This window comes from Phocoena phocoena, chromosome 14, assembly GCF_963924675.1.
Source record: "Phocoena phocoena chromosome 14, mPhoPho1.1, whole genome shotgun sequence".
Lineage (NCBI taxonomy): Eukaryota > Metazoa > Chordata > Mammalia > Artiodactyla > Phocoenidae > Phocoena > Phocoena phocoena.
The window spans coordinates 7,990,916-8,005,467 of NC_089232.1; the positions used below are offsets into that span (position 1 = coordinate 7,990,916).

The window sequence follows — 14,552 nt, forward strand, 5'->3', positions numbered from 1 at the left end:
CCACATGCAAAACCGCTAACAGAGGACAACATTTGCTATATTCCCTTTTGGTAAATGCAGGTAATGCTCTTCAGACCAAAAAAAAAAAAAAATCTGAAAGTTGTATGAGTAACATGAAAAATACAAGGGAGTTTTAAAAAATGTTAAAATGAGTAAAGATGGAAATATATAGATACTAGAAAATGACAAATTAAATGAAATGGTGGAGGTGAAAGACTAAATCAGCCATACTGGAAGCTGTCTTTGCACATGGATCGACACAGCAGGAGAATCTGACACCACCTGCTGCCACCTGTGCAGTGGGCTTGCGGGACAAGTTTCTCCGCCTCCGCCCTCCACAGTGCACCCAGCTGTGCAGGGGTTGGTGAGCACCAAGGGTCCCTCACTGACTCACCCTCCACACCAGTTCACACTCACCAGTGGGCGTCAGGAGACAGCAGGCTCCAGGTGTGCACTGACTTCTGAGGAGGAAAGGCTCTGAAAGGTCACCTGGTTCCACCCTTACCTGATGCCCACCCTCTGTCCCTGCCAAGGGGTGGTCTTGCCCGTGCTTCAGCTCCCCAGGCCCAAGCCTGTTACGTGTTTCCAAGTGGCATTTCTAGAGGAGCCCAAAGAATAGCATTTAGGATTTTAGATAAAGGAGCTTCCTAAGGGTTCACAAGTCGTTAGGATCAGTATCATGAATATGTGCCACATACATTTCTTTTACAGCCTTTTAAATAACATGGAAACATAATGATAAAAACAATTGATAAAAACATGTAAAGAAAAAACTCTGCTCTGTGCAATGACTCGTCACCTTATAATAGATGACCAGACAGAATTTTCTATGAAATTCCTAAGCTTTATGGTCCATTAACCCCTTTCAAAATCTCATTTTAGGAGATATCTCAACTTCCTCAATAGCCATCTTACATAACAGAATGAGTAGTAACAATTATTGCAGACCTAAAAGACAAGTTTTCATCAGATATTCAAACATGATTGTATTGTCTTCTGGAAGACAAAAGATTGGGAAACCCACCAGAGGACGTCAATTTTGAAAATACTGAGGCTTCCACTATCTCTATGCACAATCCCCCGTTGTTGACCGAGAGGCATCAGACAATACCACGTGCGAGGTCCTGACCTGGGGAAGAAGGGGAGACGTGCCCTGGGGCCGCGGACTACACACGGGGCATAAGGCAACAGGAGCCGGCTGGCCTCATGTCCTCGAGCAGACACCCTGTTCTTTAAGGGACAGGGGTGGCCCCTACTGTGCGGGCGGCTTTTCAGGTATTGTCTTCTAATATAAGTCTTATCTCAGGCTGATTTATCAGCCTTTACTTCAACTCCTCGTTCCACCCGTGCTGTCGCAGGCAGGCTGATGCCCCAGAAGCACTCGCCCTGGCCGCATGAGAGAGCGAGCGTCTTTCCCCAAAGCTTCCCTTAACATTTAACATTTAGTGGTCTGCCCGGGATCCAATCATTTAAACTATTATTTACTGTTTTACATGGAGATTTTTAAAAAGCAGATTGTAAATCAGTGCTCAATTTTGAGTTACTCAGTAGAAAAATAAGTTAGGTGAGCAGCTGCCTAAGTGGGCGTTTTAGAAAGTCTTAGCATTTCAGACGCACCTGGCTTGATTCATACAGGTAACTGTTGTTATCTGTGTGGTTATGGCTGAAGGCTGTTTAAATGGGCAGTTGTTAACTTTCCACACTAGTGAGCCCAACATTACCTGCTATGGATTCCAACGCAAAAAACATGCTCTATAGACTCTTTAGTGAAATAGTTTTAAAAACATAAAAGTAAAAGCCAATCCTTCAGGTCTTCTTGAAGAATTCATATATGACACTAGAGGGTACCCACATTTATTACATAACAGCTAATTAGAGGAAACCGTGTGTTCATGTTTCAACTTTGCCGTAAGTCCCTTCAGGAGGCCTGTAATGCTTGGGGAAAGCCTTCAGCTGCAGGGAATTAAACGCATATTTGCGACTTCCAACATTCTTCATTGTATTTTCTCTTCGACAACCCTCACTGGGGAAAAAACAAGCACAAGAAATGACAGCAGTAAAAAAGGAAAAAAGAAAAGACTTAGATGAAATGAACTGATTATTTTCATAGCATTAAAAGAAAGGCTGATTAATTTAAATGGATGCCAGACTCATTTACGACAATACACACGTAAGATGGCGGGTTTCTGAACAAGGCAATTAAGAAGCACAGAGATGGACACAGGCTGTATGGGACTGCGAGGTTTGCATTTCCAAAAGCAGCACCGTATCGAAGTGGAGGACCTTTTTTTTTTTTTTTTTTAAGGTAATGGTTTCATGTATTTCGTGTCTGGTTATCTGAGGGGTCTATCCTAACTAGTGGTTCAGAGGTCTGTCACATAGCAATTTGAATGGAAAAAGTGCTACTCTTACCAAAAGCCTTTAAAAAGCTGCATTTTTCTATATTAGCAACAGCTGTTAACCATCTCCAATTCAAAATGCTGATTTTCCTTGCAGAATTCAACATGTAGCAAAACCATCTGGCTAAGGAGGAGGTGGCTGTCACATGCTGTCTCAACCTGGGAGACAGCTGTCCCGGGCACACAGCAATGCCGCGGGGCTGTGCGATGGCTACATGGCTCTCAGCGCTGGGGCGTCGTGAAGAAGTGACCCCACCGAGGTCACCTTCTCCAGGTGAGCTGCCCTCGTGGTCACCTCTCTCAAGAGTGCCACTGAGCCAGTGAGAGCCCACAGGGGCCCCTCCCTAGAGAACCTGCCACCAGCCTCTTCCGCTGCTGCATTGATCAAGGGTTGTCATTGGCAACCCAGTGGGCAAAGCAAATGCTCAACAGGGGGATGAGCTGTCGGGCAGGCCTCACATTCCCGAATGGGAGCCTCAGGGGAGCTCTCTGGGGAATGTTCTGATAGACATGAGATTCACAGGCAAAAGCGATTCGAAATAGGAATGACTTCCTATATACCACAGTATAAGTTCATAGTTTTATATTATTCTAAGACTAGCATTTAAATCAACTAATTATTAAATTTAGTACAAAATCCCCTTTATGAGATGTAAAATTTGCAGTTACCAAGAAACAGTGATTTAAAAAAAATATTTCAAGTTGTATGAAGACCATTATGTCATGCATTTTTAAAAAATATCAGTGGCAATTGCTCAAGCCTTTTAAAGTGAAAATGACAATCTCACTATTAAGAACATGAAAAATATTTTTGGTAAGACAGTGCTTTTATTCAGAAGATAAACTCGGGTATTTTAGAAAAGTATCCACCTGCTTGTTATATTAAGTAATTTAGTAACTCAGATATGCTTTCTTGTCACGAGAGACTCAAAGCCCTCAGCTACATGTGTGTCATCCGCACTGAGCGCCTAGGCCATATGAGCAGGGAGCCCTAGAGTAAGTGAAGACCGTGTGGGTCTGACATCCAATAATCAGATAAAAATACTCCGTTTAAAGCAGAAGCTATATAGGTGCTTCTTTAATCTTTGGAAGCTCTTACATTATTGGACTATTTCAGATATGGCTTCTCCATTTACAAAGAAATGTACACACTTTTGAAAAACTACCTATCAGCAGTAAATGTCAAACTGCTTTGAGGAATGAAGAAGAAGAATTTGTGAACTGTGACGTTACCTTTTTATTTACATGTTAAAGAGGCTGATTACTGGTTTAGCTGGCTGAATATATACTACACGTGAAATTACAGTCAAGATTACACTTTATTTTTAAATTGTGCTTATTTTCCCTCAAATGTTTGAATTTGGACTGAGTTTACAAAATCTGACTAATGAGGCTGATCACATGCTGACTCTATCACCCAGTGTTTAGACAAGCTCCAGCCTAGGGCTGGGGCCTGAGCTGTGGAGAGAGGCAAGCCCGCGCTGTGGTAACTGGCGTTTCCTGCCTCAGGGGCCAGCCTGCGTCCTAAGGCAGAATACTTTGATCCCTCACGACGGCTGCATTATTTTTAGGAGTCTATATTTCAAAGCTACATGGATTTTTTTTTTATTATATCGATAAATTATTTCAAGGACATCTATTTTTTAAAACAAAAAATTAAAATTGAAACCCCAAGTGGCAACTAGTTTTAGTGACAGCTCTGTTCTTCCTTTCCGGAGGGGATCTTCCCCTTCAGAACTCATCTGGACACGAGTGTCTTGGTGATCCTGAACATCCAGAGTCACCTGCACTGACACTTTCTCAGCGCTAGCATTAGCTCAGAAGCAACCTGAAAACCTTCACCAAGTATCAGTGACTCCCCTTTCTTGAATCATCTCCCCATCTTTGTTTTATCCTGCCTGTTACTTACTAAAGCAGGAAAGATTTCAAATATGTATTTAGCCTGACTTCGTAAGGCCTTGGCGACATGAAAGCTCAGCTCAAAGGCACGCTGAGCTTCCTTGCTCAGATATTCTAAAGCACCACCACCACCCCCAGCCTCGTCTGATCTCGTGGTGCGCTGTCTCCATCTCACCTCGTGACTGCAGTTAGAACGTACTGCCTCCTGACCCACCCCTGGAGAGAAAACCCAAGAATCTTAGCCCTTTTCCTTCTATCCATTTCTCTCTTATCTTAGCAGCCAAGCCTACAGGAAGGCCTGGTGGGCACCATGACAGCCGGGGGCAGACAGCCGGGGACAGACCATGGTGTCCATGAGGCCCCGCGGGGGTTGCCGGGGGGGGTGGGCGCTTGTCTAGCTGGCCGCGGCCCCGGTTTGCTGGGCGGGTGGTGGCACCCGGGAAGAGGAGGGGACACTCTGTGTGGTCAGAAGGGCCTCCCTCATCTGCGCATGGTCTCTGCCAGCCCAGAGGCGGGCACAGCACGTGTCACCCTGGGGGCGGCAGGAGTGCTTTACCCAGCACAGGCTAGGAGCTATGGAACGTGAACCGTGGGCCCTGCCTGCCCTCCTTCCAATAAAGGAACAAGATGGTCTCAGAAAGTCGACTTGTACACCTTGATGTGGAGGAGGACAAGTGGTGGACACACCTCTCCACAAGAGTCACAGGTTGGCAGGACCTCACCTGTGACTAGTGTCATGTTGCTACAACTTAACACCACCAGTCACTTGGCTTCTGGAGAGAGACTCCCTCCTGACAGATGTCAGGAGCTGTGCCACAGAGCAGCCACCTCATTCTAGAAAAGACAGAGCGACCACACTGCACTTGTGAGGAGAGTGGACTCAGCTGCCCTAGGCCCTAGGCTCCCCCAGTGCTCAGGTCTAGGACACAGCGGGGAGGAGAATGCCCCTTCATCTTAGAATTTAAAGTCCGCACCTGCCCTCTGTCACCCACTGCTTCTGCAGTCGTAACTGCCTCTACAGTTCCCGGAACCCAGACTCAGATCTGAGGCCAAACCAGAGAAACCCCAGAGTCAGTTCTGGAAGTCTGGGGGAGGGAATGGAGAGGCCAGATTTTGTGGTGGACTGGGTTTGCATGCATGGCTGGGGGTGAAGTTTCTGGAAAAGCCAGCTTCTCTAAATTCACTCCAGTGTTTCTAGAGTGGTGAAAAGAAATCCACTTCCATAAAATGCAATGTATGGGAAAGCCAGCTGGAGGCCAAAACAGAAGCACAACATAATCAGAGCTGGAAAACAGAGAAGCCACCGCCCGTGTCTTATGCAGGATCTGTGGGGTTCCCTGTCATCTGCTCTGCTGCCTTCAGAGGTGTCTAGCCACCGTTTTCCACACAGGAATGTTAAGGTTACAAATCCTCCCATTTTACAGACGTTGCCATGTTAAAATTAAGAGCAATAAGAACAGAAACCAAAGTGATCTTTTCTCTCTCACACCTCCATCTGGCACAACTGCCCAAAAGTGGACCTTATTTTTTGGTAAATTTTGATTTTTTTTTTCATTATTAACCATATTTGATTTGTAAGAGAGAAAAGGTATCTGGACTTGAATCTGGAATTAAAGAAGCAGGGGTTTTTCTTTTTTGATGAAGAATGCTATTTCAAGAAAAATAAATGTATCTAACTTCAACAGCCTTTTGTTACTCTGTGCATTTGTTCCTGGATCAGTTTAATGACAAAGATTTAAAAGAGTAATTCTAAAGTCACATGCAATATGTTATTTTTATGTGCCTGATTTGATACAATGAGCTACCGTCCTCACAGCTTTGTGTCATCCCAACTTGGAAATAGTAACGTAAGCAAGGAAATGTTATTAATTCTGCAAACTGTTTGCTACTATAATTTCAGGGACTACGCTTTGAAATGAAAGCAGAAAGTACATGTCCTATTAAATAGGTTTATCTAGATGAGCCAGTTAGAAAGCATCTACACTTTTCATTTCTCTTCAAAAGGAAAGGAAAGGTTAGCCGTACATTTAAAGAATAGTATCAAATATACAAATTCTTTCCTGACAGAATTCCTCTCTCTAGGAAACAGGGCACAAGAGATATACAGGTAATAAATAGTTTTACATCAAAAGGCAAGAGATTTGGTACAAGTAATTCCAGGCCAGCTAAACAAAGCAGTAACAGAGCTCTGTAAGAACACGTTACAAGCACTGAAAACTCTACAGAATTTAAACGAACACATCCTCTTGGTGAAATAATTTGGCAGGTATTTACAATTCAGAACAACAAAATGTCAAACTGTAAGGCATGAAATACATCTCGGCGGACCATGCTCTGACACGTCCCTTCTGTCCAGTCAGGTACACGGTGGCTGGACATGTTCTGGCACTATTTTTTGGTGATTTGTTAATTTCTCATAACGATATTCATTTGCAACGCAATTTGGCCACCAGGTATGCTACGCTCAGGAAAAGCCACGCAATCAGTAAATTGGGGCTCAGAGCTAGTAAAGGGATGGAACAGAGGAGGCTGGGGTCTAGTCTTAAGTCTCGGGTGGGCACCAGGCCGCTCAAGTTCTTCTGGGTGACTACCTCCCGTGTTCCAATGCTGTGAAAAGGAAGAAGGTTGGGAGAAAGGAAGAGAAAAAGGGAAAGAAAATAAAGGAAAAGGAGAGATACATGCAATGGATTTTTTCAAAAGTGTGGGGGAAAAAAAGAGGAGAACCAAAAGATAAGATTTAAAAAAAAAACATGGAATGAAGCCACAACACAAAGAAAAAGATGATATGCAGAAAAGGGTGTAAAAGGGATACCAAAACAAAACGAGCACAGTTATAAGAAAAAAAGGAGAGAAAGAGAAGGGAAAATAAGAAAAAAATACTGTAATCTACTGAAAACAAACACGTGTAGGCCGACTAAATGGTTTTCCATGTTCACACCCTCGGCTGCCAAGCACACGCCATGCTGCCCTGCCATGCTCGCACATGCAGCCAGACGTGGACTCCAAAGAGCAAGCTGAACATGAAGAACCGTCGGGGGCGTCTGACCTTCTCACAGGTGCCTGAGCGGCAGGTGGTGCAACTTATTTCGCCAAAGCTGCCTCTTGATTAAACACTCAGAGGATAGCCGTTTCCCTTCAGTATCAACTGCAGGCAGAGCCCTCACCAGACTCGCCTTGGCTTTTCGCAGCGGCAGGGCGTGAGCTACCATTCCGAGTCATCGTTCTGTGAGATGGGGTCTACCAAGAATGGAGTCCAACCCAGCTCACTGGAAACTGGGGGTCTGTCCCCCTTTGGTGCTACCGAAGAAAAGTGCTGAGGTGAGGCTCCCGGAGGACCCTGGATGCCCTGGATGTGCCATTCTCACGGGGGGACGCTTCTCATGCCACGAGCACTGATCACGGGGTCACGACCCCGGCCAGGGCAGTCTCGGGGGCCACTGGGGCTACTTAGGAAGGCCCACTGTTGTGTCTCGGCCCCTGCACTGGGGATGGAGGGGCACCACCAGCAGGGAGCTGGAATGGGCTCCGACGGCAAAAGCCAAGCGTGCGCATCTCTTCCCAGCTCCCTGGTCCGTGGTGTCGCTCGGCAGCCTGAAACAGGCGCTGGCGGGAGTGTTTATGCCACAGAAATTGGCAAACCAGACAGATCAGGTTTTGTTTTTGTTTTTGTTTTTGTTTTTGGAGAGAGCTGGCTGTCAAGCACTTGCTAGCACCGCACTGGCCAGTGCTCACCCTGGGCCTCCAGGACACAAGACAGCCGAGTGTTAGCCCTGCCCCTCCCCCAGCCCACCTGCCCCCAGCCGCCCCACCCCGCTGCCTGCGTGCTCTGCTCCTCCGTCAGGCAAGACGCAAGCCAGAAAGCAAGAGAACCACCGCAGGGCATGGCCAAACCTCCTGCTGCCTCCTTAGGGCTCCGGGCTGCCCCGCGGCTCCTGGCCACACCGCAGCCAGAAACACCAGCTACCGACCAGCCACCTGGAGCCTGCAGCCTATGAGCAGACATGTCTTCCCCACACGGGATAATCCAAAAAATAGAGAAGTCGGGTCGGGGGCGGCGGGTAACAGTGTCACATGGAAACAAATGCATGAGGTCGGGTGGACAAGGGTGGCGAGCACGGCACCCGGGGCTGGTGCTCTGAGGATCCCGAGGGCGGCAGAGGCGAGATGGCATCGAGCTTTGCTTTGGTTTTGAATAACTTCTTCAATGATTATTAACGTAACATATGATCATGGCAGAGGTTTTAGAAAATTCAGAAAAACCTAAATAAACTTAAAAAAGACATCTGTGATTGGAGGCAGAAGGGGTTTCAGAGAAGCAGAGGGAGGCCAAGGGAACGGTGCCCGTCCCATGGGAGGAGGGTCCTTCCCTACTCAGGACCCCAGGGTCCCTGCCGTAATGTAGGAAAGCAAGGCCAACTTCCCAGGCTCAGAGGCGCTCAGAGCAGTGGCAGGATGATTACCCAGCGGGTGGTGGGCAGGCCCCTGGGACACTGGGTGTGACTGGTATGGGAACAACCTGTCCATTTGTATTAAAGGCCTTACAAGGGTGTACACTCTTTAACCTAAGGAATCAACAGGGCAGACGTGGGTAGGAGAAAACACAAGGGTGTTCACTGCACCCTTATTTAAAGTGCTGGCACACGGTGCACAGCTTAAAGATTCAAGGACAGCAAACTGGATAAATTACGGTGTGCTGAACATAAGGCCCACGTTCATTAACCTGAACAAAAGCTCACGAGGCAGTTAAGTGAGAGCAGACTAAACCCGTGGGCAGAGTAACACACCCATCTGCGTCTGTGCGTGCACGGTTTGTGTACTATTCGGGGACTGGGTAAGTTGACCGACGTGTGGGTTAAGCACGCCCACACACACACGTATGTACCTGAACATCCATCAGGACGTTAGCAGTGTTCCCTGTAGTAGCAGGAACACGGAGAATTGTCCTGTGGGCTATGGGCTGGTGCGGGAGTCACTGGGGTAGGGGCTTATGTGGATTTTCTTGTTTTCCTACAAGGAATAGCAATCACCCACGTGATCAAAGTTGTGAGCGTGCCTCGTGTGTCGTAAGCCTCCCAGTTCACCTGTGCACGTGTGGGTAACTGCCCACAGCCCCTTGGCGGGCTGCAGGCCAGCAGATGGGGCCGCCCGTGTGTCTAAGGAGCTCCCTGGTCTCCCGAGACCTTTGTGCTCAGACAACAGTCAGAACAAACTTGTTTTCGTCGAATGTGTTCACAAAGCCAAGACTGGATAGAGGGGTACCAACCGTACACCTGGCGCACGCCTACGGCACGGACCTCATCCTAGTATCTGCCCCACAGCTAGAGCTGTGTCCCTCCATTTTTCTCGTCTCTCTGCGGCCGGCGGCCTGCGTCTCACCAGTGCGGTCCTCCCCTCCACCTCGCAGCTGACCGCACCAGGGATGCTGAGACCCCACCGCCTCCCTGAGGCCGAGGCAGGGAGAGGGTGAACTTTCTAAAAGTGCATCAACAGGCAGCCCTGAGGTCACGAGGTTTGGGTGAACTTGGAAAGACCAAACAGGAACAAACGGTTCCAGTTCTACAAAACGCTACTGTCAAGAGGCAGACGCTCAGGCATTGCTTTCGTGTAAGACTGTGAGAAGGTGAAACGGCAGAGACATACAGAAAGGATAAGAGAATTGAATGCTTTGAAGAATTTGGTGAGAGGACAAATGGTACAGAACATTCAGTAGAAGTGACTTGGAAACGAGACTGGAACAGCATTGGCGGCCACATGGAAGAAGACAGGAGGAGCAGGTTTCTTATCCTTTCTTTGGTATGTGAGGGGAGGTGCTCCCCGGCAGTGCCGGAAACAAGGCATCGCTCGGCAGCGGGCAGAGTTTTAGTCCCAGGTTTCATCCTGCAAACACGCCTGCTGCCTCGGAATCAGAACATCATTAGGGCAAGGTGGCCACGGCACAGGGACAGGGGAGGGGCTGCTGCCAGGAAACACTCACTGGACACTGGGCTCATGAAAGCAAACCCAGGCCACCACTGGGAGAAGCGGAGCCAACCGGCGCAGCCTGCGGACGCTCGGTCTCCCCTCGGTTTGAAAAGAGACAACGCGGGATGGGAACAGCCAGGGCCTGCTGGGATGCCTGGGCCCTGAGTCGCACCCACAGCAAGATGAGTGGCCGGGGCACACCGGGCACCAAAGGGCAGCCACACGGCCGCCTCCGAGCTCACCACCTCCCTCCCCGCTGCCTCGGCTCGCCCGCTTCAGTGCAGCCCCACTCAGACACAGCACCGGCTCTTTTCTCCCCCTGACTCAAAAGAGGACACTGGATGTGATGGGCCTGGAGTTTGACTTGGCAGACGTGGAGGAATTTTCCAAAGCCAAACTAGAGCGCGGCCGCCGGGCCCGGGGGACTCACCTGCGCATGCACTCCAGGGCCTGCGTGAAGACCTGCGGGGCCATGCCGTGCTCGTGTTGCAGGATCAGGCACTGCTCCAGTGTCACCGACATGGCCGTGCGGTCCTTGGCGCTCTTGCAGCTGGTGAACCGCACCCCATTGAGGCGGCGGCAGATCTGCCAACGGGAAGGCAGGCTTTACTTAGGGGGAGACGGGACAGGTCGCTGCCCCGGGCCACCTCCCGGGGCCTCTCCCACAGGATGCTGCTGCCTCCCGGGGACCCGCCGTCCGCTCAGCCACATTCCCAGCTCTGCCCGGACCAGCCCTTTGCTGCCCACCCCCTGGGGTAGGTCAGAGAGCTCCCAGGATGCCCAGCCCCCGCCAAGTCTCTAGGCCTTTCTGGAAGTGACAGCACAGACCCACTGGTCTCTACACGCTTCCTCGTCTGCACAGGTGGGAACAGCTCAGCAGACCCACTTCCCTGTGGCCACCTCCTGCCCACCAGGCTCCCCTCCAGCTCGACCCGGGGCCCTGGTACAGGGCCCAGCGTACCTCCCCTCCCAAGTGAGGGGCTCCCGTGGAGGGCAACCCCCCTGCTGAGAAAAGGCCGCCTCAGGGCACCTCGTCACCCCATGGAAGGACACCTGGGAGCATTTGCTCTGCATTACTAGGAGCAATCCTAGGCACACAGTCCCCGAATCGAGAAAGCCCTAGAACAAAAGACTTTTTTTTTTTGGTATAAAGTTTGTGGCAGCCTCGTTTGGCAACATGACCAGCTCTTGAGGGGATGTCAAACTATCTACAATTTTTATTTATCCCATTTTGTATACATATTCCTACTTTTCAGTAAGACAGTATTCAGGAGTTTGATTCCAGGGTGCTGCCCCAGATCCCCTGGGGATGTGCAATCATCCACGTGCACCACGTTACACACAGGTGATGTGCACCCTAGCACACGCCTAGGTACCGACTGTACACCGTATCACCTTTCTGAAACGTGGAGCCCTGTGAATTCTAAAACACCTGCCCACGAGAGCTTCAGATAAGGGCCTGTGGACCCGTAGGAGATGCTGCATTGTGAGAACAACATGGGTATCTCACGAAGAGCCATGTGACCTAACGCCAGTGGGCTCCGTGACCTGCTGTTCTCAGAAAAACACCAGAGGCGCTGCAGGCTGCCCTACAGACGGCCCCGTGCCTGCTTCTCAGGCCAAGAGGCCTCAGCCGAGACCACGCAGCCACTGCCAGGGGTGCCGCTCTACAGAGGACACAGTGTGGTCCCAAGCACTGTGTCTGAAGAAGGACAAGACAGAAAGGACCCAAACAAGTTCAGCCAAGACCATCAGGAGGAAGATGGGCATCTTGTGAGAATAGACAAAAATTTTTTTAAAAGATTCTAAGCAGCCCCTGAGCTAGGTGAAGAGTGAATTAATAAAATCGTAACTGATGAAGTGAACGGGGACGCGCTCGCTAAATTCCACAGGCTGGAGAGTTCATGACCCAGACACGTGGCATAAACCAAACTACAAATAGGGTCAAAGAAAGTTACATTCATAGATGGTGGATCCAGAGCTCCATGAGGTTCTGGAAGGTGCAGCAGGGTGGCCACAGGTGCACCCCTGCACAAGAGGGCAGCCTGCAGCCCCAGGCTCCAGTCTTTGTGGGGGGACTATCAGCCACTTCGGGGTGCTGGCGGGTCTCCCCATGTGTGAATTAGGCCCGACTAATAATATTCCAACTCTGTGTGTGAGTCTCAGTGTGGACGGGTCCCCTCATCAGGGGGGAGTGAATGACGAGCTGTGAAACTGCTCTGATACCCGGGCTCAGAGCAGGAACTCCACAAACAAATTGGTGAGAAAGTATCTAAGGTTTTATAAGGACTTCATTTCAGAGGAAATGAGGAGATCTGAGCAGCAGTGTACTAGAAACATTGTTTAAAGAGATGGCAGAGGTCCCAGAGATCTCCCTTTGAACCTATTCAAAGATGCAGCAGGTCGTGAGCTCTAGCTGGTTATCGACTGTGCGGGCTTCGGAAGGGGACAACGGTCACCAGCCTGGTTACTCCACGTCCCAGGGGGTAGACTCTGTGTCAGGCTTATCAGCATTCAGGCAGCCCTACAGTGAGCAACTCTCATTGTGTCCTTATGGAGAAATCTGTTCTCTTCACTCCTGGCTGAGGTTTTAATTTGCTGTTGTTATGAACATTTTTTCCCTCACCTCAGCAGCTTGCCAGAGAATGTCAACGTTCTTGTTCTTCCTGGCGTGCACGTTCTGACCCAGGAACCGCAGCAGCTCCGGCAGGCACGTCTGGCTCCGAGATCGAGGTAGGCCTGGAAGAGAGGCGGGGTCGTGGAGCTGGGGCCGCCCGCGGGGACTTAGCCCACGGCAGCCAGCGCCGCCGGAAACGGCCAAAGGATGAGTCCCGGCTGGAGCCAGAGGTTCAGTGTGACTGAAGCAAGAAAGGAGGCCTGTGTTCAGGGACTGGGCCTGGTGGCCAGCACGGTGAGCACTCCGTTACTTTCACTGCCACTTCAGTGCCACCTGCAAAGGGCAACCACCTGGCCTCCTTTCAGCTCTTTCGAGGGGCTGGAGGGGGAGCTCGAATCATCGAGAAAGGGAGGGAGTGAGGGAGATCCATCAGGTCTTCAGAACTGCCGCCAGGGCTGGAGGATGCGTAGGGCCGGGGGTGGCGACACTGAGGGGGCCGCCACCCTTGGGGGAGGTGGGAAGGGCAGCCTCCTCCACCGCGACAGTGTCCAGGCCGCTCCAGGACCCCTCCAGCTGGAAGATCAGTCAGACCACCTCACCTCAGAAGCCTGGGATTTTCAAATACCAGGACCACCAGAGGAGAACAGAAGAGCCTCGAGGTCACATCTACGGAAAACAGCCAGGGGGCCTGAATCCGCAAATCACCACCAACTGTGGGATGAAACCGTGCACCCCTTTCCACCGCACAACCTCCCCGGTGCACGCAGGATCCCATGCCAACCACTTCACGCTGCTGCTCGGTGCCCAGCACCACGCTGCTCCGGGGACCGGGCCAGAGGGCTCAGCGTGTGACAGAGGCTGTGGGAACCCAGAGGCTGCGAACCAGAGCCTCCTGGAGGAGACGCACGACCTGACCTCCGGCCCGATTAGCGACACTGGCGCCCAGCAGAGTTGGGGGCGCTTGCTGGTGGGCCCCATCTCCTCAGCCTCGCGGACGAGCGTTAACTACCGGGCTGAGGGCCACGCAGGCTGCGGCACCCCCAGCGTCCTGGGCCGTGGGCAGTGCTACCGGCTTTTGATCCCGCAGGCCTCGCCCTTCCCGGGCCTTTACCCCCCGGGGCCACGCCTCACTGGAAACTGCCGCCCTCCAAAACGTTGAGCGCAAGTCTCCCCCTTCCTGAGCACAAGGCTCCTGATGCCCCAGCATGGCCCTTCCGCCTCAGGGCGCCCGAGCCAGGGGGCTGGCCCGCACACGCTCCCGTCCCCGCAGTCCACGCCTGGGCAGCCGGCACTGTCCCCGCCTCCGGAGCAGTCGGAAGGTGGGCGTTGGCCACAGGCCACCTGGCCTGACCCGGGTTCCTTGGGGGACCTGCCCTCCATGCCTCAGTGTCACTATATGTCAAATGGGTATGAAACCAAGCCCGCCTCCCAAGGCTGCTGTGGGATCATTTAGATAATTCATGGGAAGTGTGTAGAAGGCCTGGCACGTGCAAGGACTTGACAAATCTGTCACTGGTCACTATGATCGCTGTGGAAGAACACGAGGATGACTCGGTACCTGGGATCCCGAGAGCCCAGGTGCCATGACCTTCAGCTGAGTCCTCAGAAAAGCATTTTACTGACCTCTTAAACGTCATCGCTCTCGAGCTTGGTTGCAGCACACGGGGATCACCCGG

The 14,552-nt window shown here is 50.9% G+C and overlaps 1 protein-coding gene across 8 annotated transcripts in view; it reads right to left on the bottom strand.

Moving 5' to 3' along the window:
- Positions 1–1,890: 1,890 nt before the first annotated feature.
- The window catches only part of INPP4A (inositol polyphosphate-4-phosphatase type I A), a 52,638-nt gene continuing 39,976 nt past the window's right edge, over positions 1,891–14,552 (bottom strand). For 6 of the 8 annotated variants that reach the window (XM_065890610.1, XM_065890609.1, XM_065890604.1 and 3 more), the window contains 3 exons: positions 12,886–12,998; positions 10,690–10,844; positions 1,891–2,023 (listed from right to left, as the gene is read on the bottom strand). In XM_065890610.1, the coding sequence (XP_065746682.1) occupies positions 1,891–2,023; positions 10,690–10,844; positions 12,886–12,998 (401 nt within the window). Of the gene's footprint in view, positions 2,024–6,724; positions 6,906–10,689; positions 10,845–12,885; positions 12,999–14,552 lie in introns of those variants that run through there. The other 2 variants (XM_065890606.1, XM_065890605.1) reach the window with 1 other exon arrangement.